General features: G+C 42.7%; 1 protein-coding gene across 1 annotated transcript; it reads right to left on the bottom strand.

Annotated features, from left to right (window-relative positions):
* Positions 1-14,248: 14,248 nt before the first annotated feature.
* cdk13 (cyclin dependent kinase 13) lies at positions 14,249-23,036 on the bottom strand. The gene is made up of 14 exons (XM_070985767.1): positions 20,938-23,036; positions 19,835-20,401; positions 19,593-19,751; positions 19,351-19,490; positions 19,065-19,235; positions 18,768-18,957; positions 18,612-18,668; positions 18,388-18,489; positions 18,214-18,291; positions 17,507-17,623; positions 17,283-17,414; positions 16,996-17,192; positions 15,921-16,421; positions 14,249-15,778 (listed from the first exon to the last, which is right to left on the bottom strand). The coding sequence occupies exons 1-14, from the start codon at positions 22,083-22,085 to the stop codon at positions 15,078-15,080; spliced, it is 4,260 nt and encodes a 1,419-aa protein (XP_070841868.1). The 5' UTR covers positions 22,086-23,036; the 3' UTR covers positions 14,249-15,077.
* Positions 23,037-23,740: the final 704 nt, after the last annotated feature.

The following is a 23,740-nucleotide window of genomic DNA, read 5'->3' as shown; positions in this document are numbered from 1 at the left end:
TTCTCTAAGAACATTGATTTCAGCCTGACAGGTAACGGGCACAATGAGTTTATGTTAGGTGAAAGTAATGCAATGTAAAAATACTCTGTTTCTCTGCGCATTTCTTACTTTTAGATTAATCTCTGTGTAAGCAGCGTTTCACTGTTGTAGCTCTTTGAGGTGGTCCTGACCTTTGGAACAGTCTTCCAGTGAAAACCTGATCTCCTGGCGCTGTTTCTGCTTTGAAAACCAGTCTTGAGATGTATTTTTACAGGCTTTCACTTGACAGCTTGTCTATTTTGTTTACGTAACTCAGTAGTTTCACTTGTTCTACCTTTTGGGGGATGTGTGTGCTTGTCTTTTGCTGTGCTTGTATATTTGTGATTGTTGTTTTTCATGCTGTCTGTGGAAAGCACTTTGTGCTCCTAGCTTGTGCTATATAAATAAAAACTATTGTCATATTATTATTCATTCTGAGGGGAGCGTGAACGTCTGAACCAAATTCCTCCAAAATCCATCAAACAGCTGTTGAGACATTTCTCTCAAAACCACCAGGTGAACCTCATGGTGGCGCTAGTGCTAAAATCAGAGGATCACCAAAGTTTTTAGGAGTCGTTCTCTGGGAACCATGAATGTGTGCACACATTTTCATAGCAATCCGTCTGATAGATGTGCTGATATTTCCAGGATAGACGACTGTCTTCTCCTGAGTCACTAACAACAAAATTCTGTACGTACTGTAAATTTCTGTTGATTTTTTTCTCTAATTTTAGCTTTTTTTTCTGTGAAATGTTGGACAAATAAGTCTTTTGTGGAACTGCTAACTACTCACAGACATGCAGTGTGAAATGTGTGAAGGGGCCCTGATTGGACACAGCTTTTTCATAAGGGGTCACAAGTCAAAAGGTCAGGAACCATTTCAGTCCTGAGCAATGCATTGGATTTTACAAGTATGTCATGTGTTTTTGTTTGTTTGTTTGTTTTCGTTAATGTAAAGCCTTAATCTGAAAGATATCCAGTAAGAACACCTGCTATATGAATAGTAAAAAGTGTATTTTTGTCCTCTGACTTTTTATTTATACTTCACTACCTTTCAAAGTCAAATACAGGAAGGAAAACACGAACACAAAAGTGTAAAACTGAAAAATCATGTGCACCATTCAGGAAAAAGCCTGTTCCAGTGAGGACAGCACAAGAAGAACTGACAGTGATGCTGGAGCCAAACGGTATCGCAAAGAGTGGAGAGCATAAATAACAAACTGAATCAAATATTAAATTCATTCAAGAGGAGATAACACTGGCGATGACAGCGTAATCAATCCACATTTCGGCCTGATCTATTATGTAACAGCGCAGACAAAAGAACACAAATGAAGACAGGAGTCGATGCCTCCTCCGCTGTGAAAAAGTCATCTTCCTCTCACTCCTTTCTGTCTCCTTCTTAATGTTCGCTTCCCATTTCTGCTCCTCTTCCTCCAGATCACTCCAAGTCCATTTTCTTGTGCAGCGTCAGTATATTACAGTTTTGTGTGATAGCATGTGGTAGTTTCACATCTCAGAGTTATTTGCGGTGGTTTATATGTGCTACCACCTCAGTGGAGAGACCGCCTGCTCAATTTCTTTCCCTGTGACAGATTTCATCCTCTATGTATCCGTCTTTCTTACCAGCTTGGGCCGCATTGCTTCTGGAATAGGAAGGAAAGGTCACAGCGTTAATGCACAAAGTGACAGCAGATACATCACCTAAATCTATGGCGACTTTTGGCAATAAATTCCACACATGGACACTCAATTTTCATTGTGCCTTCCCAGTTTCCCAATCTCTCTCATCATTCCTGTCGTCTCTTTTTGGCTCCAAAGGGTTTTGCTTTCTAATTGTTTGTAATGGTTTTCAATGAGGAGATAATCAGAGAGACAGCAAGTTATTCTTTTTAATATAACAAATATTAAAAACAAAGTATAGCCTCAATTTATTTGGCATTAAATTAGTCTTAATTTGGCTGATTTAAGAACAGATGGCGACCAGTGCGCTTCGTAATGGGATTATATTTGCATTTTACTTTAACACATTTTTTCCAGTTGTGATTATAGCCATGTCACCAACGACAGTTCATACTGTTCAATTCTGTCCTTGTTTCAGCACATTTCCAGTCGGTGCACCCTCAGATTAATTTGCTTTGTATTAGACCATTTTCCAGCACTTTTATCACACAACATTTCCATCATCTAAATTATACTTTAAACATTTTGAAATAAGACTTTCTTACAGGAAGTAATTTGATTTTATGCCAGCGTGCTTTACTTTACATTTATCCTGCAGAATGCAGCTAATGGAAGCATCTTGCTTTTGATTTGCCGGTTGGCTTCACTGGGTTGAGACTGACAGTTGAGTATTTATCTTGCAGCCAAAAAAAAGGGGGTGGGGGGTGAAATCAGGGAGGCAGAAACTGGAAGTAAGATGCCATTGGCTCTTGCTGTGTTCCCAAATGTGCACATTAATTTGAAAGAGTTTTTCAAAATGTTCAAACGTATACCCTGATTCGGGCTCTCTAATGCAGCTCTGCAAAATGTGATTGATGGCACTTCTTGTTGTTTACTGTGGCATGTTGAAGTCACTGAGAGTGAATGAGCCTGAAAAGCAGCCCTGACTATTATGGCAAAACCGACTATTGGAGGTGTGGGACGGTAAACATCAGCAAAATGAAGGATGAGGGGATGAAAAACGATAGCTATTCGATGTACATAGAACAGTTTAAAGCTGCATTAATCTAAATGTTTAACAGGAGATACGATGGGCAAAATGACTTACACTTAACTGCCCAAACAGCTGGTGAACAAAGCGGAGCACTGAGCAGCTAAAGTGACCGATATTTGTGTCAGGAATCGGTGGAGACCAAAGCAGAGCAAAAAGGAAATTCAATGTTTGACTTTCATCAGGTCAAACGCAGCTCAATAAATGCTAATGTTGGTTCTGTTAGCTATTTGCTAAAATGATAGCCATATCAGCTTCATAAGGCGTCATATATCCAGCTTGTTGCACTGCCCCCAAGTGGCAGAATCAATGAATGCAGGTTTAATACACATGTATACATACGTACAAATGATGGCACTAAGCATGAACATCTGTGTTACTATATTATTGTATTATCATATAAGATGTTAAGAAATGTAATCTGTGTTACTGTGTTGCAAAAAAAAAAAAAAATCAATATGAATTAATATATACATTTTTTTTTTAAAGCCTGCGAGGCTTTCACACTTGTGTCCTTGACTTCATTAGTGGTTTGTGATACAACAACAAACTCTGTCCCCTCATAATTACTGTGAAATGTGGTGGAAAGCTCTGGAAAAACCTTGTACTTCGTTTATTTTATCTTAGCTTTCACACTCAACTATATGAACTGTATGATGAAAGATGAGATAAATTAAAAAAAATGAAAATGTTTGTATGTATGGCTTCTTCTTAGCGATCTGTTAATTGCAAGAAAATAAGACTGAATTGTCCAAGGGCGGATTTCTGAGTTAATTTTACGACAATGTTATTTTTATGATCATTAGGGTGGATTTTTCCTTTACAGACTCGGTTAAATCTGCTGTAGATTACAGGCTGCTGGAGCCATTAGTAAGGCGGCTTTTTTCACACCCTCTGTCTCTCTCTATCACTCTTTGTCCTTGTGGGTGATTAGAATGCACCCTGGTTGTCTGTCTACTTGCTCATTAATCACACAGCGAGAGACTGGGCCGAACACTAAATATACAGTTTGTCCTCATCTCAGCACTCCACACAAAGTGCTATTACAGCAGAAAACCTCACAGGGTCATAAATGACTCATAAGCAGGGCTACACGTCGGCTAGCACTTGTTATAGCAACCCTACCAGTATTTAAGGCCTAGATGATTGCCATTAAAAACAAAATGTTGGATAAGCATTTAGAGGTGCATCACCATTATATTACAGTGTTTTCAAGACATTTTCTCCCAGACCAGCAACAATTCTCACCTGGGCCGACGAACCAACTCCTAAACTTCAAGTGAACATAATATATAGAGCAAAATTTGTCCCTTGAGAAATATCTGGATGCTATCAATCTTCATCCGAGCCTGAAGCCGGGGAATGTTACAGCAACAGACGGCAAATCTCCTGGTGCTGTAAATAAGAATCAAGAGAGTATTTGAGCTGATGACGAGTTGTTTCCAAGAGACATAAACTTTAATAGATGCTTCTTTATTTTGGTGTAACATCTGATTCTGCTTTGGTGTCAAGTTTCTCCCTTAAACATCACCTCAAGACTCGAGGTACAGCTAACAGCTAAGAGCCAAGTTATGGCGTCCAACATTTGCTAGGTGCGGCTCTGTTGCTGGTAGCTTGTTAGCCTGACATGCTAACATGTGCTTCACTGGAGCATATAAACACAGATCCTTGTAATTTGTACCATTTGCAAGATGTTTAAAGCTGTTGCTTTTGTAAAATGCCAAATAATACTGTTAATACAGCCTCATGCGCATGGCTTCAGCAGTGAAATCCTGTGTTTGACAGGCCTGCTGTGGCTGTAGTTGCTAAGATTACTATTCAGGTTATGGAAACAGTCAATTCCCTGTGTGGACTGTGGTGTGGATGGAACATACAGTACATACTCATTTATTTCCTGCCTGAATGAAAACAGCTTGGTGTTTTTCTTCCTTGACTTTCATCCATAGAGAAAACTGGGTTGATACTGGCAGAGTTTCTAATCAAAGTTAAACCATGAGTACCATAAATGTACTTTGTGAACCCACGGGTGACAAAGGATGCAAATGAGGACATTTTGTTTCATGGAAAAAAAACAAAAAAACAGCTTCAGTAATAAGGGCAGACAGCGTTCACCCCTCCAGCCTCACTGGTACCAATAACTTTCGACAGCTTTAAAGATGGAGGAGGATATTTGGGATTCAGAAGAGAACATTCATCAGTCCAACAGACTGCCAACATGCACCAGAACTTCAGATAAATTGGGAATATGCCCGATATACTTAACCACTGAAATGCCAAATCGAATAAGGTCTCTAGTAGTGAAAAGAAACATAGTTTACCAAGAAATACAAAATATCCTGTGACTTTGAGGGTATAATTAAAAAGAACAAGGACACTGTAGGGACGCCTTTTTATATTCTCCTGTCTTTAATTATTCTGCTTGAAGTGGGCCTCCATAATCAAAGACCAACCCAGGGGCAGTCATTTACCTGCAACCTAAACTCATAAGCCTCTGCTGCTGCATGATTCACAAGCAAACATAATGAGGTTGGAGCAGTCACTCCAAAAAAATAACACTTTTTTTAGATTCTGTTTTCTGACTGAAAATTTACCAGCTAAGTGTGTGAATGTGGATCATTTTGCATTTTTAACATCACACGTCTCGACTTTGACAAATCCGAAGGAAATTCAATATGTCAACCAACCAACTCTTAAAGGATAAATATATCTACCATAACAGCTGCATGTGGGAGCCTTAATTAGATAACCAATCTGTCTTTAGGATTCATCCTTGTCTCACAGGGAAAGGGATGAATGCGAGACTCATTTCCACTGGGAAATCTGGGAATCGTGCCCCTAAGGAGCACATGCCAAACTCAATATACTAGTCATATGGAATACTACACTGCGTTAAAACAGCTGTATGATATCCTCTGTCTGTTAATTAAGTGTGAAAAAAATCACTCAAATGACCACAAAGTGTTAACAGAAATCCTGTGTTACAACTGGCACACGGAAGAATGCAGCCTTTCTGTCAGAAAGTCTTTCTGTCAGAAAGCCTTTCTGACAGAAAGCCTTTCTAAGATCTGGTTAATGCGGTGAAAGAGTCTATTTGAATGCAAACATTGATCTTCCCCTCAACCAAACCAATTAGTTTTTTTGCCCAAATCTAACCAAATGTTGACTCATAATATTAATAATAAAAAAGAAGAAAAAAATAACTCAGCGTTAACTTTCTCCTAAGTGACAGTCTTATGTTTAACCCATTCATCCACTGTAACATCTTCCCTATGTGGACTTTGCCAATCTTTGTCTTACGCCACATGATTTCCCAGAGGCTTTCTGGCAGACAGTCTGGAAGACAAACAGTGCTCCAGGTCAGGGTGCGGAGATTGAAAGATGTGGGTGTTTACCAGGCAGTGGGTTGCATTGTGGGAAGTGTAGGATCCATGGCTTTTGGAGCTTTACCAAATTTGGGCCTAGAAGTCCAAATATCTCCACGTCTGCCGCAATGATAGTGAAGACAGTCAAACAGTGTGCTTGATCTATACCTTCCAAAAAATTACACTACATATATACGTCATCCAAAAATGCACTTAAAATCCATGGTGAACCTCAAACAAAATAAATGAATACTTGAAGTTTGAAGCTTTTCGAGACCCTTTTTTTTTTAAATTTATGTGCATTGTCTCGATTTTAGCATGTGCTCACTGAATGATACTGCTGTGTAGTAGATTTCAGAGTTTCTTATCTTATTAACACCAAATATAAATATTGTTGCCTCATCACATAAAATGTTGCTGTTAGCTGTGATACATCAGTTTTATTTTCTTTTAAGTACCACATTGCTTTTTTCTCATGTTTCACTCGTCAAATGTATCTATGTAGAACATCAGCCATTATGTATTTAGATTCCTTGTAAAGGCATGATGGAATATTCCCTAAATGTTGCTTTTGTATTTCATTCTTTCCATAAACAACCAGTTGTTTTACGTCTTCATCCTGATGAGTTCAAGAGTGCGTTGGGTGAGTTTTCCTCTCCAGGTAAATATGGACTTGGAATGTTTTTCTCTGACAGGTTGTTTGCACGGGAAGATGTCAGCATTTCATCTGCACCATACTCACATTGAAATAACACTCAAAACTCAACATGGGAACAGTATGTTTCTGCAGGAGCCAGCGGAGAAGCAAGCTGTAGAACAAGATGTACTGTGCACTTACTGTATAAATATCTGCTACGTCTTCCAGTGCAGTGTCAAGGTTTTACAGTGCGGCAAGCAGAACTGCTGAGCACAGAGTGTGCAGCATTTGGGCAAGGCTTAATCTACAGTGCAGCAATGAATCATAAACAAGATGTCTTATTGACTTATCGACCTTTACGCACGTCAAAGTGGTTGCCTGTTTTGTATCCATCCCCCCACGCTATTTCAATTTTAGTCACAATAATTCTCTGGATTGCAACTCTCACATTTCACGCTTGATTTCATATTTCTCTCCACATTTATGGAAAAGCGGCTGTGTTTGCTTACGCAATTTACATTAATGGCTCCGGAGATTGTTTTTGCTACGGCTCGGACAGCCATAATGTGTGGGAAGTTGCGTTATAAAAACAGTTGTCCCCTTTGTCACAGATCATCTAGCTTTGTTTCACCTTGGAGATATGAGATTTTACATGGCATAAAGCAGGGGATTTACTGGCATGTACGCATACGCTTCACTCTGCAAACATTGTCTACCATAATCCTTTTAAAAACATGCAATTACAAGATGACTAATGAATACACAGACCAGCCACAGCCGCGGTTACTGCTGCCTCGTTTATTAACCCACTGATGACGACTAACAAACATATAACTAAATGATTTGGATGTGAAGAGGATGAGTGGATGACAGAAGTATAGAGAGAAATAAAAGCCACACAGAAAAGAAGTTGACAGAGAACATGATGGAAAAGAATTTCTTATCAAAACGACGACAAAAAACACAAAATAATAATAAACAGGGCAAAACAGCCTTGAAAATCCTGAACAATCGAATGACAGAATAGTCTGTCTCTTTCCTTGAGCTGACAATGAGCAGGGCCGTTCCTTTTTAATCAGAGTTTGAAATGCCACTGTTCCAACACAGATAATTAAAGCCAGAATATGTACAGCATCTTTTGGAAGATTAAACAGCACAATCATACTCTCGTAAGTGAAAAGTTAAAATGCATTGGCAATAAAATGCACCTTTGCTTAATTCAGAACACTGAAGGCTTTTGCTGCTACAGCCTTACTTTGTCTGACATGACCAGTTTCTTATGTTTGTGAGTATTAACCTTCCTTCGGTGTTGTTGTTGTTACATAAATGACATTACTGAGTCAGTTTGCTGACTTTATGAACGCTCTAAAGTTGTGCCAAATACGCTTTCATTCAGATGATGTCATGATGACTCATTAAAGACGTAGAGTCGTAGAGATGTACGACCTTGGTTCCATAAAAGTTGTGACGTTGTGTAAAATGTAAACAAAAACTGAACGAAATCATTTTCAAACAAACTGCGTTTGCTGATAACGGTACAAAGTGTTCCTGAGCTCATGTAGTAACATCCTTCATCCAATCATGTGCTCACAAAGTGGTGAACCTCGCTCCATCCTCGCTTGAGAACGACTGAGCCTTTCCAGGATGCCCCTTTCATATCCAATCATGATACTGTCACCTGTTACCAATGAGCCTGTTTACCTGTGGAATGATCAAAACAGGTGTTTTTGGAGCGTTTCACATCTTTCCCAGTCTTTAGTTGCTCCTGTCCCAACTTATTTGAAATGCATTGCTGCAGCAAATTCAGAATAAGCAGATATTTACAAAAATCACTGAAGCTGATGATGTAAAACATTAAATATAATGTCTTTGTGAAAAAGGATTATTTATTTATTTTTTACACACCATCCCAGCTTTCTTAGAATCGGGGTTTTAGGGAAATTCAATGTGCCATTATCCTGTAATTGTGGCCACAATGGCAGCTGTTTAGTACAAGTTACGTACTCTGGCTTTAAATATTCAGTGTAATGACTTATTCAAACAGAATGTGAACCTCAACACAAAGCATAAATGAACCGACCATTAATTCTGCAGCATACAGTAGTTTAGGATCGTGCTATGTGTGTTGCATTCAAATGCTAATTTTTGTTCACGCAGGGTGCCTCCTTTGTGTTGACCAAAAGCATAGATGTGTGTTTGTGTATGTATAGAAACAGAGGAGTAAAAACATGCGCATAACAGCATCTCGTAGCTCAACAAGAGCATCCTGCTTGTTAATTAACATTCTTTACACTTGTAAAGCACAAACAGCTCTCAGTGCAAACATAAAACAAGTGGGTCCGCGCTGCAGAAGCGTTCGTCTGTTTCAGCTTCGTGCAGTCAGACTTTCTGAATGACTGCTCTCTAACAACTTCAGCTCTGATGTGCCCTTCTAAAACAAGTCTGGGGGTCAGGACGTGTGGTGCAGATTGGCAGGGCCAGATTCACTTCTGTAATGACTTACTCGAGCCTGACCTTACATGTCAAAGGTAAGGTGTGAAGCGAGGCTGAGCATGACATTTATGGGTCATATCTGCTGTAAATGATTGGAGCGCCCTTTGTCTTCATGGTTAGAGTTAATGGGGATGTCAGGGAGAAGGTGAGGCCACGTCTAACAGTGCAAGAGAGGAAACACTGTGATGAACATGCGCATCTGATGAGTAATACGTGTGTGTACGTGTGTGTGTGTGTGTGTATGTAATTTGTGTATAATTTGGCTGATTCTCCTCCTCATAAAAACATTGCAAATAGGAAATCAGCAGTTTCACAGCAAGCATGGCTGCTGACAGTGATGGAGGAAGCATTCAGATCCTGCACTTGAGTAAAAGTACTTTATACAGAAAATAATACTATTCAATAGTAGATCAGGGTATTATTATCGCTCATGCATTCATAAGCAGGATGTTAGTGTTTTACTGCTTCCATTGATCATGAAGGCATCACTATTGTCTTGACTTTGACAAACAATGTTTGTTTTGTTCTAACCAAACCTCAAACTTATTAGAAATAAATGAATATAAATGTAAAATAAGTACAAGGAAAACAAGTGATTCTTCACATTAGTGCAGCTGGAACCATCGAATGTTTCTGCATAAAAAAACGGCTGATAATCACTCATCTCTAATTGCATATATATTTAAGTACAGTGGTTAATTTCTAATAAAACATCATGTATTCTAAGTGCTTTGCATGTTTTTTTAATGCAAAAAATCAATTGCTTTGTAAAGTAACTAGTAACTAAAGCCAAGAGTTGCAGTATAAAGAAGCATGAAAAGAAATTACTGAAGTGCCTCGAATTTGTGCCTGAGTGAATACTTAGATAGCACCATTGGCTATCGATAGCCACGCTGACAGTCATTGAGATCAAACACATGATCTTTCTGTAATGTGGCGGTTTCACTCACCGGAGGCCACGTCCACCACCGAGTGTGACAATAGCACAATAAAGGTCAGTGCAGCGTAACCTTTGTGTCACCCTGCCGCTGAACGCACAGACCTGATATACAGCAGCGGGGTGGAGGAGCTGCCCTTTAACACTCCATCGTGATTGATCGGCTCTGAGGGAGAATATTAGGTAAATCACTATCTCTGAAATTGCACAGTTAATGCTGAATCTTTAAAAAGAAACCGCTCATTAGGAGAGATTAACACCCTGTAATGTAGTGACGCTAATGATCGGTATTCTACCTAAGCTTAAGAAATATGCAGCAGGCGTAATTACTGACACCATGAAAGTTTTGCTGTGCATGCATGTGGAAGACTGCACAACTATTGTTTCACTGCCACTACTTTTAGATTTCACATTTTAATTAACTGCTTTGAACGAAGCCTCGGGAGGAAATCACTCAGAAAGAAAAACCAAAAATTGCAAACAAAATATTATCTAAAAATGTCAGCTGTGTGTCTTGTCTCTTCACTTCCTTAAAACACACACACACACACACACACACACACACACACACACACACACACACACACACACACACACACACACACACAAAGAAAACAAGGTCTGACCAGTGGCCATTAAACAGCCATTAGTTCAGCTGACTCACCTCTTCAAGGAGCAGTATGGCCCAAGGCGCACTAATGCACTGTGGGTCACATTATGGTTCAGTTACTGCAAAATCTCAAAGGTTAATTCAAAGTCAGCACATTAATTCTTCAATAAATCATCCTTAACTCCTAATTATTTTCCCCTCCCCATCCGACTGTCAACTGTTAGCACAGGTAGCGCCTCTTCCTCTCCTCAAGCCACCTTGGAAGCGTAATGAGTTAACAAGCTCAAGTCCAGCTAAATCTCTGATTATCCAAATGTGATAAGCTTGCGGATCATAATGAAACTGGCTGTACTCCACTTGCAACAAGAGCCAGCAGCTAAAGAAGTTAAAAGTCTTCAAGCCTCCGCCGGCTGCCTCGTCCGCTGAAGGCACCGACCAGGAGTGAATTCACTCCGTCAGCTCTGCTCGTCAGGCCTCACTGTTAATGGGCATGTGTCCATATTTACAAGCGTTGGTTCAAGGATGGAAAGTACATCTTGGTCCTAATTTTCAGTTTTGCAAGTTCTGTGAGATTTGATGGATTGAGATGCTTCTCATTTTCATCGTCTGCTTTCCAGTCCTTCAGCGCCACGCTGTGCCTCAGCTGGGAAGTGCAGATTGAAACTGCGTGTGTGTGTGTGTGTGTGTGTGTGTGTGTGTGTCTGGACCCCTTGACGTTAATCATTAAATTTCAGAGGGAAGATTTGGGTTAAGTCTCCAGCAGATGAATGGAAGTCTATGTAATGTCCTCACAAGTGATGGAAACAAAGGGTGCGTTTGTGTGTGTGTGTGTGTGTGTGTGTGTGTGTGTGTGTGTGTGTGTGTGTGTGTGTGTGTGTGTGGCATTTTGCTGACCCTCACACTTTTCAGAGGCTGAGGGTTTAGTTAATGAATGAGTGCAGACAATCTGAGGCCTTCATAAGTCCAGTAACACAAATTGGTGTGTGTGTTTGTGAGAGGCAGACTGAGAGGAAGTACCAGGACTTAGCAAACACTGTCATGCAGCAGGAAAGTGGGATCACACTGTGACCAATTATGTGATGAGACATTTTTGCATCGCCTTTTTTTTTTTTTTCCTTTATTGCCAATTTTCCTGTCAGTGTGGTTGTTGTGTGCCCCTCTCTGAAACCACATTCACCATGAAAATATTCATCCCATCTGCATTTGTTATTTTTGTCTGACATTTCTGAAGTAGCTTTTAAAGAAGCAGAAAAAAACACACCGAGCTGAAACATTGCCACTGGCCTTTTTCCCACTCCAGGTGGAGTTTCTTCATCTTAAATGTGAGGTAACCTCTTAAGCTCAAACTTACGGAAGTCTATTTGAAACACGAGCGGTTTGGGGAAATTTGGTGGAAATGTGCCTGAAATTATGCATAAATCGAATATTTCCAATTACTTGAATGCCGCAGCCATGAAAATAACATCATATGGCTTCAATTAAAGGAATAATTTGGGAAAATATGCTTATTTGCTTTCTCGCTGAAGAGAAGATTGATACCACTAGCTACAACTAGCGCTAGCAGCCGGTTAGCTTAGCTTGGTACAAAAACTGGAAAAGGAGGAACAGCTAGCCTGGCTTTGTCCAAACTTTTTACTCTTATATTTTTGTATGGATATAACAAACAAGATATAACACGTTAATTTAGCAAATTTTATCCTCTACGGACTGTTTCCCCTGTTTTTATTCTGAGCTAAGTTAGCCGGCTGCTCATCATCGTGTGAGAGTTTAAAAGCCTAATGTTGGTTGTATTCTGGGTGATTATGGGTAGACAGTGAGTGGTTTTTCAACTGGTAATGGCAAAAACAAGCATTATATTCTATTTCTGCCCTATTCTGCCAAATATGCCTAAATCTCACACACTGGACTTTCAAGTTAAACATGACCTGAAAGGCCAAATCACGTCCACGGGTAGGCTAAGTGCCATGTTTTTTTTCCTCAGTGTGACACTATTAGAAACTTTCTAATAGAAAGTAGTTTTTTTTCTTTTAAAAGCTTGATTAAAGCCCTACTTAAATATAGATTTACCAAAATGTGAAGAGTGCTGTGGTTACCTTTCCTGTCTCCTCCTCATCTTCCCTTTAAATTGTACTTGTTTCACTCGCTCGCACAAAAAAACATATGATGCCACCGGCCTCACTGAGGCTACCGTAAATTTTCAGCAATCCATCATCCACGCCATATTAATCACAGACTAGCTGCCATCCACGTTCTGAATTAGCTTTGCAGAACGGAACCCCTCTGAGATAATCACTTTTTCATCACCAGCGATGTGACGTGGGGTAAATTCAGATGTGGATACGATGGGTAAGACAAACGACAGACGTGTGTCTCTTTGTTCAGCTGCATGCAGAATTTCTTCAATGGACGACGCCTCCGCCATTGGTGCCTCCAGTATGGTTTGTGCGTCAGGTTTGTTATAAATCCACTGCCCTATGTAGTGTGTTATAGCATTTAAGGTCAGTTAAGCAGCCTTAAATGTCTGTTTAAATGGAAATCCCTGGCATTTGAATATTTAGAGTACAAGTCCTTGCCCTTGGATCCTACTGAATGTGGCATAATTAAGTGTCTTGAGGATGTGGAGCTTTTAAAAAGGGATTCAACTGAAACTGATGGGAAAGGAGTTGAATTTCCACCTTTGAAATAATGTTTTACCTGTATCTGGGTATGTGTTGGTGTAGCTTACAAGCTGTTCTTACGGATAAACTTATAAAACAGGCAGCGTTTCTTCAGCACTGGAAAATTTCATGTGAACTTGATGTGCAAAAAGGTCCACTGCCATCCAGAGACATTCATATCAAAGCTGGCATTATGAGGGAGCATTGAAGGGGACTGGTCTGTGATCTCTGAAAAACTGTTTTCCATTAAGTTCAAAGCGTGGGTTCAAGTGCTTGAAGATGGAGCCCACCGGGAGCTGTCAGCTACTGGAACATTCGCTTTCTTTCCTGACAGTCGCGCTGCTCCGTATCGCTGTTCGAGGTTGTCTTAGTTGTCTGAAACGTGACGTGCGCCGCTATCTCCTTTGCCAGGTCAGCATTGCTGAGGCTTTCAAGGGAGACACAGCAGCATCTTTTTTATCTCAAGATAAAGGTTTTCGTGCCACAAATACAACCAAAATGTCCATTTACGTTATACTGGCTTTCTCAAGGAGTTTGTCACCTTATGAATGGCGTGCATGTTGGCGGTAATCATGGCTGCTAAGGTCGGGTGGGACTGTCAAGCGAGTACATTTGCCTACAGTCGCAGCACTGAATGTCAGTGTGCATCACAGAAACCATACTCATGTGCTGGAATGACAGCACACTGCAGGCCAGCGAGAGTGTGGTGAAGCTTGACGTGACACTGCCATCCAGTGGTGTGTGAAGTCAGCACATCCACCAGTAAGAGTAAAACAAACGTAGCTGAGAACAATCCTTGCAGTAATTAAGCAGACGATGATGCGTTGTTGGCATTTCTTTAATAAACATTTGCCAAAGGAGAAGGAAGGGGGACAAAATCATTTTAGTACAAAAAAAAAGACATTGTTTCCTTTCTGAACTGAACTTCTGGGTTATGTGTTTTTGTTTTGCTCGTGGTTTTACAACACCTATTGGCAAAAAGGCATGTGGAATTTAAAGTGAAAACAGCCTTTCTGCATGATGTCCCATCAGATTTGCTGCAGTCGTCCAAGTGCTACCAGTCTCTCTGGAACTAACAGTCCTTTTCCTCAAATAGCTCCCTGTGCTGATACCTAAGCCATCAACCCATTCAACTGAGCCATCATTGTTTCAACATAATCATGGCCATAAAAAAGAGGACACTACATTACTGGTCATATTCCTAATTGTGCAGACAAAGCACATCATCCATTTCCTTTCATAGCTAAAATAGTTTCCGCCTACTTCAGTCAGTAGTGCAAAACATTAATACTACTTTGCCCTGGAGCAATTACAGAAAGGCTAAGGTAGAGGTTTAAAATTTACCCAGCCTGATAAATGTACACTCAAAAAAGGTAAAAGTTTAATTTAAAAGACAGCAGAATAGATTACAAAAAAATATGAAAATGGTATGAGCAAGAAAAGCTCCTCCGGTGTTATTCAGCTGTCCTTCTGCAACATACTCCACATTCCAGATTGAGGAGGAATACAATGCCTTACACAGATTTAAGTTATTACAAACTGAGTGTGCATCTCCAGATCCGTCTGATCTGGCCTGAGAGGCTTCAGGCTCAAAACTGAGTCTGCGAGCCTTTTTGTCCACCGTCACAAAAACTTTGCATTTCCAGTCTTTCAGAAAGGCAGGCCCCGTCCTCTGATTGTTGCTGTCGAGTTCACATGTGGGACAAAGCCGAGGGGTAGTGGTGGAGCCCCGACTTGGGAGGGGGAGCCCCAGGGTTGTCCTGGTGCTGGGATGGGTGGGGGAGGAGGTACGCCATCCTTTCTCGCCATGGCGTGGTTGTACAGGTGGATAGCACTGGGGTTAGGCTGTCCCTCCACAGGTAAGGGGCTGTGATTGTACTTAAAACGGTGGTCCTTGTCCCCAGTGAACACCATGCTGCTGGGCCCAGTGGCCCCAGCACCAGGAGGGAAGGGGTCTGGGTGGGCCGGGGCCAGAACGCCCGCAGTAGACGAGGAGCCAGCAGCCTGGCCTGGTCCACTAAACACTTCTCTCAGAGCGTGAGGTGGCAGGCCTCCACCCAACATGTGACCCATGTAGCCGTCCCCAAACCCTGCAGGAGTGAAGGGCGGAGGGGGTGGATGGCTGTAGTCTCCCCCATATCCAGACCCCTCTGCAGTGGGGAGAGGTGGGTAGTCTGGCTCCGGGGGTCTCCCTCCATCGCTTCCACCTGCAGAGGCAATTGGGGGAGCGTGGCCAGTCTTGGGTTCAGGCGGGGGCTGGCGGTAGTCCAGGTCAGCATGTGGAGGAGGCTCTGGAGGCTCAGGTGGTCTCTGGTCTGGGGGCAGGATGGACACTCCACCAACTTCAGACACTGAAAGACAGAAATTACAGCGTTGTATTAGGTATTGAATTTATCTCTTATTGTTTTATTTACACAGTTATAAACTGAAAAACATTTCTTCGCTTGCATTTCCTCAGCTGTCTCACTGAAGAGATTAACAAACGAAGGTTACCTGGCGAGACGGGGCTGGGCTCTGGAGGCTGTTTGGCCTCTGGAGGTGGAGGCTGCCCCCCTGGCGCTCCTCCTGCAGGGACGGTACTCTCTGCTCCTTCTCCACCGTCACTCGGTTCCTGCCTCTGACCCTGCTGAGCCTGGAGGAGCTGAGCCAGCAGCATCGTCATGGCTGTCTGTGTGGCCGCTGCTGCTTCTCCTTCTGGAATACCCGGCGGCGCAGACATGGGCGGCGAGGGAGGCTTGGGCATTGGGGGTGTACGGGGCACTCCTGCAGGAGCGGCGGGCTGGGGGGGCTTGGTGGGTGCAGGCTGAGGAGGAGGCTCAGCTGGGTCAGTGGGAGCTAGGGCTTTGGAGAGCTGCTGCAGTGTTTCCTGATTGACCTTCGAGCTCATGGACTGGACAAACTGGGCCGTGTTGACGGCACTCGTGGGCTGACCGAGGAAGTTCAAGAGGACCGCCAGCTGCTCCTGGGTTAACTGAGAGTTTGGACCCTTTGGGTCTGTAAAAAGACAGAAAACCAACCAGAGCATGGAGGTTTCATTCTTCAGCTTGGGAACACATTTCTGGGGTGACATATTTGCAAGTTAAGGTTAATTTCCTGGCTTCTTCTGGAGCTTTCACAGACTGGGAATGTCCAGTTAAAAACATTTTATCACGGAAAAAGGTCCTGCATGTCACAACGAGCTATAACATTCACTATCACGTGAAATGGACGTAAAAATGAAAACACGTTCGACAAGTCAAAGATGATTCATCGCGAGAACAAGGTCAAACAGAGTTCAGTGTGGTCGAGTGTGCAGTCTATGCACACGTCTTCTCATAACCTTCAGAGGATATGGGAGGAATAGATTGACTGTAAGAGTTAGAGGGTTACAGATATGCTTCAACCTGCAACATACACACAGTTAACCATTTCTCATGTACACCAGTTGTACGTATTTTGGATATTTGCATCCTACTCAAATCATGATGCGCAGTACCTCTCATACAGGTACCTACAATTCAAAGTCTGTCACCAGTGACTGACAGTCTAATAACTACACAGCACAAATACAAATAGTAGTTAAACTCACCCAGTAGTACAGAAGCTGCTGCATTCTGGGCTTTGATACCCCCAGGAGCAGGGAACCCCTGGGGAGTGTTGCTGCGACTGTCGTCAAGGCCCAGCTCTTTACGTGGCGCCTTGGGGGCCGCCAGCTCCTCTGGTATCTGCTTCTGTCGCCGACGTTTCTTACTCCACAGCTCATGACAGTCCTGCCACAGAGGGAGACTGGAGAGATGGAGAGGGTTAAACATGGCGAGGAAACATGAGGAATGTTGTAATCCTGGTGATAAGCATGTCGCATGATGCAAAACGTACTCTGGTGGGGGCATCTTGTCTGGGTCCACATCCTTGAGGAACTCGCTGCCTAACGCTTGTTCAGCTGTGCAGCGTTTGCTGGGGTCCAAGTTTAACATGTGGTCAAACAGGTCCAGGGCAGACGGAGGGATGCTGAACAGCAGAAACACAAGATTTCAGTATAATGCATGGCTCGGGAGGCCAATCCTTAAATATTCAATTAGAAATCATACATATTAACTTACAAAGCAAACTCCTCTCTTAGCCGTCTCCTGTACTGTTTCTTTGGTTTCATGGTGTTGAAGAAGGGAAGTTTTATGACATCTGGCCAGACAGCAGGGCACGGGCTGCCACATATTCGGCTAAAAGACAGAAATTTATTTGTTTAGGCAGAGCGCAGCAATGTATGGACATATCAATCAATGGCGGTGAACTCTATGAACCACAATGGCTTCTGACAACACCCAGAGAACAGGCCTAACTCGTTTCGTTAAAGGCCGTCACATCTGCCTTCACTAGAGCCTATTTTCTCTCCTCCCTCTCCCACCAAAACTGTAAGCGATTAAATAAAGTGAGGAAACGAGAGTAAATGACAGCGTGAGAAGATGCAGTTGTGTTTTTTTTCCATCTTATTCCACAGCACAGAAAGATTCAGAGTTTTTCACAGCAGAGGCGGACTGCCTCCACAGAATTAATCACCACCTTCGCATTTCCTCTAACAAAGGCAGCCATGACAGAAGAAGTGAGGCCTGTTAATCAAAACACATCTTATAGCTGCGTAGCCTATAGTCAACAGAGACGACTGAACGCTTTCTCTTCCTGTTTCAGAGAGCGGAAACCCATTCTTGGTATATGTTTCTGGCTGACACGGGTGCACCACTGTGTGGGAATCAGTCAGGTTCAGGACTAAATCTAAATTTTCAACATTTTTGAAAGTTTTGCCAAAGCTTACCTGATAAGCTCTAACTGGGCAAGCTCCTGATTAGCTTGAAAAATTGGTTTCTTTGTGAACAGTTCTCCAAGAATGCATCTGTGACGGACAAACCAAGAAACAATTCATCATAACATTGACGAAAAAAAATATTAACTGGATTGATAATCAAGTAAACCTCAGGCGTGCTCTTACCCACAGCTCCACACATCAATAGCTGGCGTGTACCTCTCTTCTCCCAGAAGTAACTCTGGGGGACGGTACCACAGTGTAATCACTTTATTGGTGTACGGACGACTGAAGGTGAGAACAGAAGAGAAGAGGGCATGTTGTGTCTTATTATCACACACAAAACAGTGAGTGTAATTATGAAAATTAACGGGTGTGGTTTATATCTGCAAAGAACATCGGCAGCTCACCTCTCTTCAGAGTTATACAGCCGAGCAAGACCAAAGTCTGCGAGCTTTATTTGACCTCTGATTAGGAGGGAAACAACAGATTACATGAAGTTGGGGGAAAAAGGGTGCGACTACATAAACATAAAAACTGTTCATCCTGTGATAGTGAGGACTCACTTGTTATTGAGCAGAATATTCGAGCACTTGATGTCTCTGTGCAGAAAGTTCTTCTTGTGGCAGTAATCGAGGCCCTCCAGCAACTGTCGCATGAAAGACTTGATGTGGCTCTCGTTGAAATGGACCAGGCCAGACTCGAGCAAACCCATCAGGTCATGGTCCATGTATTCGAATACAAGATAGAAAGCACCTGAGATGAAAGAATGAAGGTTTAGTCACCGTAAAAGATCGCTGATTAAATAAATCAATGTTGTGTGGCGGGATCATGGAGCCAGTGCAACCAAAAACGTAACGTACCTTTATCGTTCTTGAAATCTAGAGCGTCTTCCTTGTCTGTGACGATCTCCTTCATGTTTATGATGCTCTTGTGGTTCAATTGTCGCAAAATCTTAATCTCTCTGATGGCTGTGATTGGGAAGCCCTCCTTTTCGTTGTCCAGTCGAACCTTCTTCAGTGCCACCATTTCAGCTGTGAGACACAAGAAGAGTGTTAAAACAGGAGATTATCACCACCACCTCTCTTATTTCACCTGTAAAGAACACTGTTGATGAGGGTTTATGAATAAACACTTCGAAATACTCACCAGTGTCTTTGTCTTTAGCCTTGTACACCTGACCATAGGTGCCTTCTCCCGTGATTCCAATGATCTCAAACTTGTCCACGCAGCGTTTGCCCCAATCTATCTCAGTTTCCTTAATCTCACCGTATCTTGGGCCACAGATTCTAGGAATAAAAAGAAATTATTTCAATGGAAGCAAAGTGAATATACAGCAAACTAAGGCAGAAGAAAAGACAACGTGGCCCTCTAAATACATGGTAACATACTTAGGTCTTCGGCGAAGCGTTTGTGACTTTTTATCTTCAGGCGGGCTGTGCGGGGAGGATGTGCCACCAAGAAGTTCAGGGGGCAGAGGCAGGTCGGTAAGAAGCTGACGTGCCTTTCTCTCTGACTTCTTCTTCCCTGAGAGCGAGCTGTCCTTCAAGCTGTGTAGGAAAATGTAGGAAATAAGCAGAAGTGTAACGGTGCATAAAAATTATGCTCAATCAGCACAGGAACACACCCATACCTTTCTCCTTTCTCCGTGTGCTCAATAAGTGTTTGGGGCAATGGTAGGGATGACGGAGCTGAGTTGAGTGGACCAGCGGCTCGCTCCTTGTCTTTGCTCTGTCCGGATGCTGGTGCTTTCCTTTTATCCCGATGCACAGAGTCATCTTTCCCCTTTCCCTCTCTGTCCCTGCTGGTCTGGTGGTCAGTGGTCCTCTTGGATGACTTGTCGGAGGGGGACTGAGGCTGGCTTGATGTGGGGGTTCTAGGGCCTTTCTCCGGTTGTGGAGGGGAGGGAGGGCGACCCTTTCTGGATGAGTGATTGGACTTGGGGCTGGGCTGGTGAGCAGATGAGGAACCCTTGGTTGGAGTAGATGTGTTGCTGGAGTTCTTGGCCTTGGCAGCTGCTTCTGCAGCTTTAGCCTTTTTCTGCTTACTGAGTTCAGCAGCAAGACTGGTTTTGAAGGTGAGCGTGCTCGGTGAGAGGCTAGAGGGGCGACTGCGGGAGCGAGAGTGGCGGTGACGGCTGCGAGAACGTGAATGCCTTGAGGATGAATACGGACTTCTGCTACGTGACCTAGCAGATCGCCTGGAAGGAAAGCAACGTGGAGACCTTCTTAGATAATGCTTTTACATTATATTACAAACTTTGTGTACAGTTGTATTGACTTGCATGAGATAAAAAAAACTAGAGGATGTGTAAATTTGAGGAAAGCCGCGCCATGAACAGAAACGTAAAAGCAAAGAAAGCGAGTTGTGAAAGTGTTTCTACAAATTACACAATGTCACATGCTGGACCTTTGGGAAAGAAAGGCAGCAAATATTGAAAGAAAACGTGAGGCCTTCATAAATACAACCGTTAAAACTTTGCCCTCTTGGTTGCACAATTATTTCAAAGTGTGAAAACTTAAAACCAATGTTACAGACAATCAATGCCCAACTTTTTTGTTTATTGAATTTGGTAATAAATATTTTATCAAGATAAAAATTTCCAACATAAACCTACACTATCAGACATGAAGCAGCTTGCCTATTATAAACCATCTTATTAATCCACCACACAACTACCATACAGCCGACAATTGAAACACACATCATCCTGGTGGTAGCTTTAGAAGAACTCACCTGACATCTGGACTTGGGCTCAGAGACTTTCTGTATGGACTCCGTGATCTCCTGCGGTTTCCATAAGGACTTGAACCAAACTCTCCTTGTTCATATGGACTGTGTCGACCATAACTTGGGGACCTGCGCCAGTTCGCTGGGCTCACGGGGGACCGCTTCCTTTTGTTGCTGGAGTATGAACTGGGTGACTTTGGCATGCCATACGCCCCATACACATCTACATCCCGACTGTAATATGTGGAACTGGGAGAGAGTCTTTTACTCCCGTACGTTGGACTTCTTCTCGATATTAGCTGGGTATAACCACCAGGAGACTGGTAGCTATATGAATATGATGTCCCATAGGGACTTTCTGCTTTGAAACCAGGACTTCTCCTGTATGCCCTGAGGTCTTCACGGTCATCTCTGTAAGATTGTGGAGCATCTCTGTATGCAGATGGGGGCTCTTTATCAGATCTTGTTTTACTTCTGTGTCTTTTTGAATCCCTCTTTTCCGCAGATTGCGAGGACTGAGATGTAGATGTCTTTTTACCATTTCTGTCACTGCTCCTTGTAGTGTCTCTGTGATTTTTAGAGCCACTGAGACTACCTCCACTCCTAGCCTTTGAGGAGTCTCTCTCACGGCTCTGGCGGTCCTTTTTCCTGCCTAGCTCCTTCTCCTGCTTGCTCCTCTCTGATGGTCCTCTTGTTTGTTCATCCTTGCCAATGCATACTCCTTCCCTGTCTCTCGGATGGCTTCTGTTTGGGGATACTGGTCCGTTATAGTCACCAAAGTCAACATCACTGAGTCGGTCTACTGAGAGCCTGTCAGCACGGGGGTCAAGTTTAGGAGAGGGGCTCCCAGAAAATCGCTCTGATTGGGAGCTCACGTCATCATACTCTACCAATGTCCGAAGTTCAGCCTCTTTTTCAAAAGTGCTTTTTCGGTCATTGTCGGGATCTCCTGTTGTACCGGTATGCCATAAGTCTCTTTCCTTGGCCTGCCTGCGTTTCTTTCTCCTAGAAACCGATGATCGCCTCTTCTCACGGTGTCTGTCTCGTTGAGCAGCACCGCTGCCTGGTTTACTACGCCTGTCCTGCCTGTTAGCATTTCTCTGTGCAGAGGGGCTCCGTCCCCGACCCTCGCGAAGCACCTCTGAATTAGGCATTTATCTCCAAAATAAATGCTATAGCCACGTTGAGAATTATCTTTATAATATATACTTAACCTACTCTATGTTCCTTGTTGTGTCGTGGAACACAACATTGGGCTAGCTTTGTAACAGGCTAGTTAGCTAACGTAACAGCAAATTCACAATTAGACTGCCAGCCAGCTAGCTAGCTAAATCACAAGCTTAACATTAGCATTACAAAGCTAGTTCGTTTGAGGTTCCAGAAAAAGTGAGTTACCCCAGACGATTCATGACACTTGGTGCCTGTAGATTCCGTTACATAAAATCCACAATATGGTGTTTAGTTATAGAGCCAGTCTGTACTCAACCATTGTGCTCCAGGACGGACATCTCCCAGATTTGCAAGCTAATGGTAGTCGGTTTTAGCCAGCTAACGTTAGCCTTCAGCAGCTAACTGTGTCCAGCTAGACATTCCATTTCATGGTCAAAGCACAGGCCCAAAGCGCTCCTAAATTTAAAATCCAGTTCTTCGGAAATGTTGCACTTCGTGCAAGCATGTACATCCATCGACCAGACGGTGTTAAAGTGGAAGTAAAAAACTCCGTCTCCCTCTCACAAACTTCTTCTCGCCTTCCATCACAGTTCAGTGTGCAACAAGGAAGTGAATAGCACGCGAGTTGCCTGAATAGCCGCCGCTACCTAGCTAGCTAGCTAGCTAGCCGCTAGCACCTTAGCCAACTAGCTTTCTTTTCTCCTTGCGTGGAGTTCAATGCAACTCAGTCAAGATGCAATAAAACAATGCTATCAAAAACACGTCTGCTCCCACGTATCCTGCCGGGTAGTCGCCCCCTCCTACCGCCGCATGGTCCAAAACAAGCAAACGTATTCCCGGGCAAGTTGGCTCTGCAATTCCTTGAATTTATTTCAAAATATTGTAACTTTGTTCGCAATGTGGCTACTCGCCTGGGCCCAGACAGCTTTCAAACTACAGGCCTTGTGCGTCGGTGTCAACCAATGATACCCGTATGCGTAATCCCGATCAGTGGTTACGTCACCGCCAAGGGAAACCCCTACCTTCAAAATACAACACCAAACAAACATTTAGACAAAAAGTTGTCTTTTCTTTTTAATGATCCACATAGTCGGCAGTGTGAAAACTGGCTTCCTAGACATTAATTCAGGAATTATCTGATTTAATTCTCTCAAACACAAAACGCATAAAACACTGCTGCTGTGCTTCTGCTACACTATAAACTGCAGAGAAAGACATTCAGTATTTTAGGAAAATTGCATTTGTATATTGTGAGAAATACCTACAATGATCAAATCTAAGTTTCCTCCCCCACCTCCTCTTTCAGTTTGTCTTTTACATCTATTTTTAAAAACCCACCTCACATGATGTGGATTATCATAAAATGAGTTTATATTAAAGCTGTGCGCATGTTGTCAATTACATACTGACTTCCCCAATCAAACAGCGTTGCCAGTAGCCTAAATTTGGGTGATAAATGCCATGTTTTCAACACTGAAGTACCACGGTTATGAAACAACATACAGCAACTGCAGTAGATCCACGTCTGTACTATGGTAAATCAATACTTGCTGTTGTCCTCCTCCAACATATTGGCATAACCACGCAGTAGGAGGACCATATATGCAGCACACAGAAACAGTGTGACTGCAAACTCAGA

The sequence above is a fragment of the Chaetodon trifascialis genome, chromosome 18, assembly GCF_039877785.1.
Source record: "Chaetodon trifascialis isolate fChaTrf1 chromosome 18, fChaTrf1.hap1, whole genome shotgun sequence".
In the NCBI taxonomy this organism is placed as follows: Eukaryota; Metazoa; Chordata; class Actinopteri; order Chaetodontiformes; family Chaetodontidae; genus Chaetodon; species Chaetodon trifascialis.
Note: the sequence above shows the minus strand (reverse complement) of the source record. Positions and strands in the feature narration are given on the sequence as shown.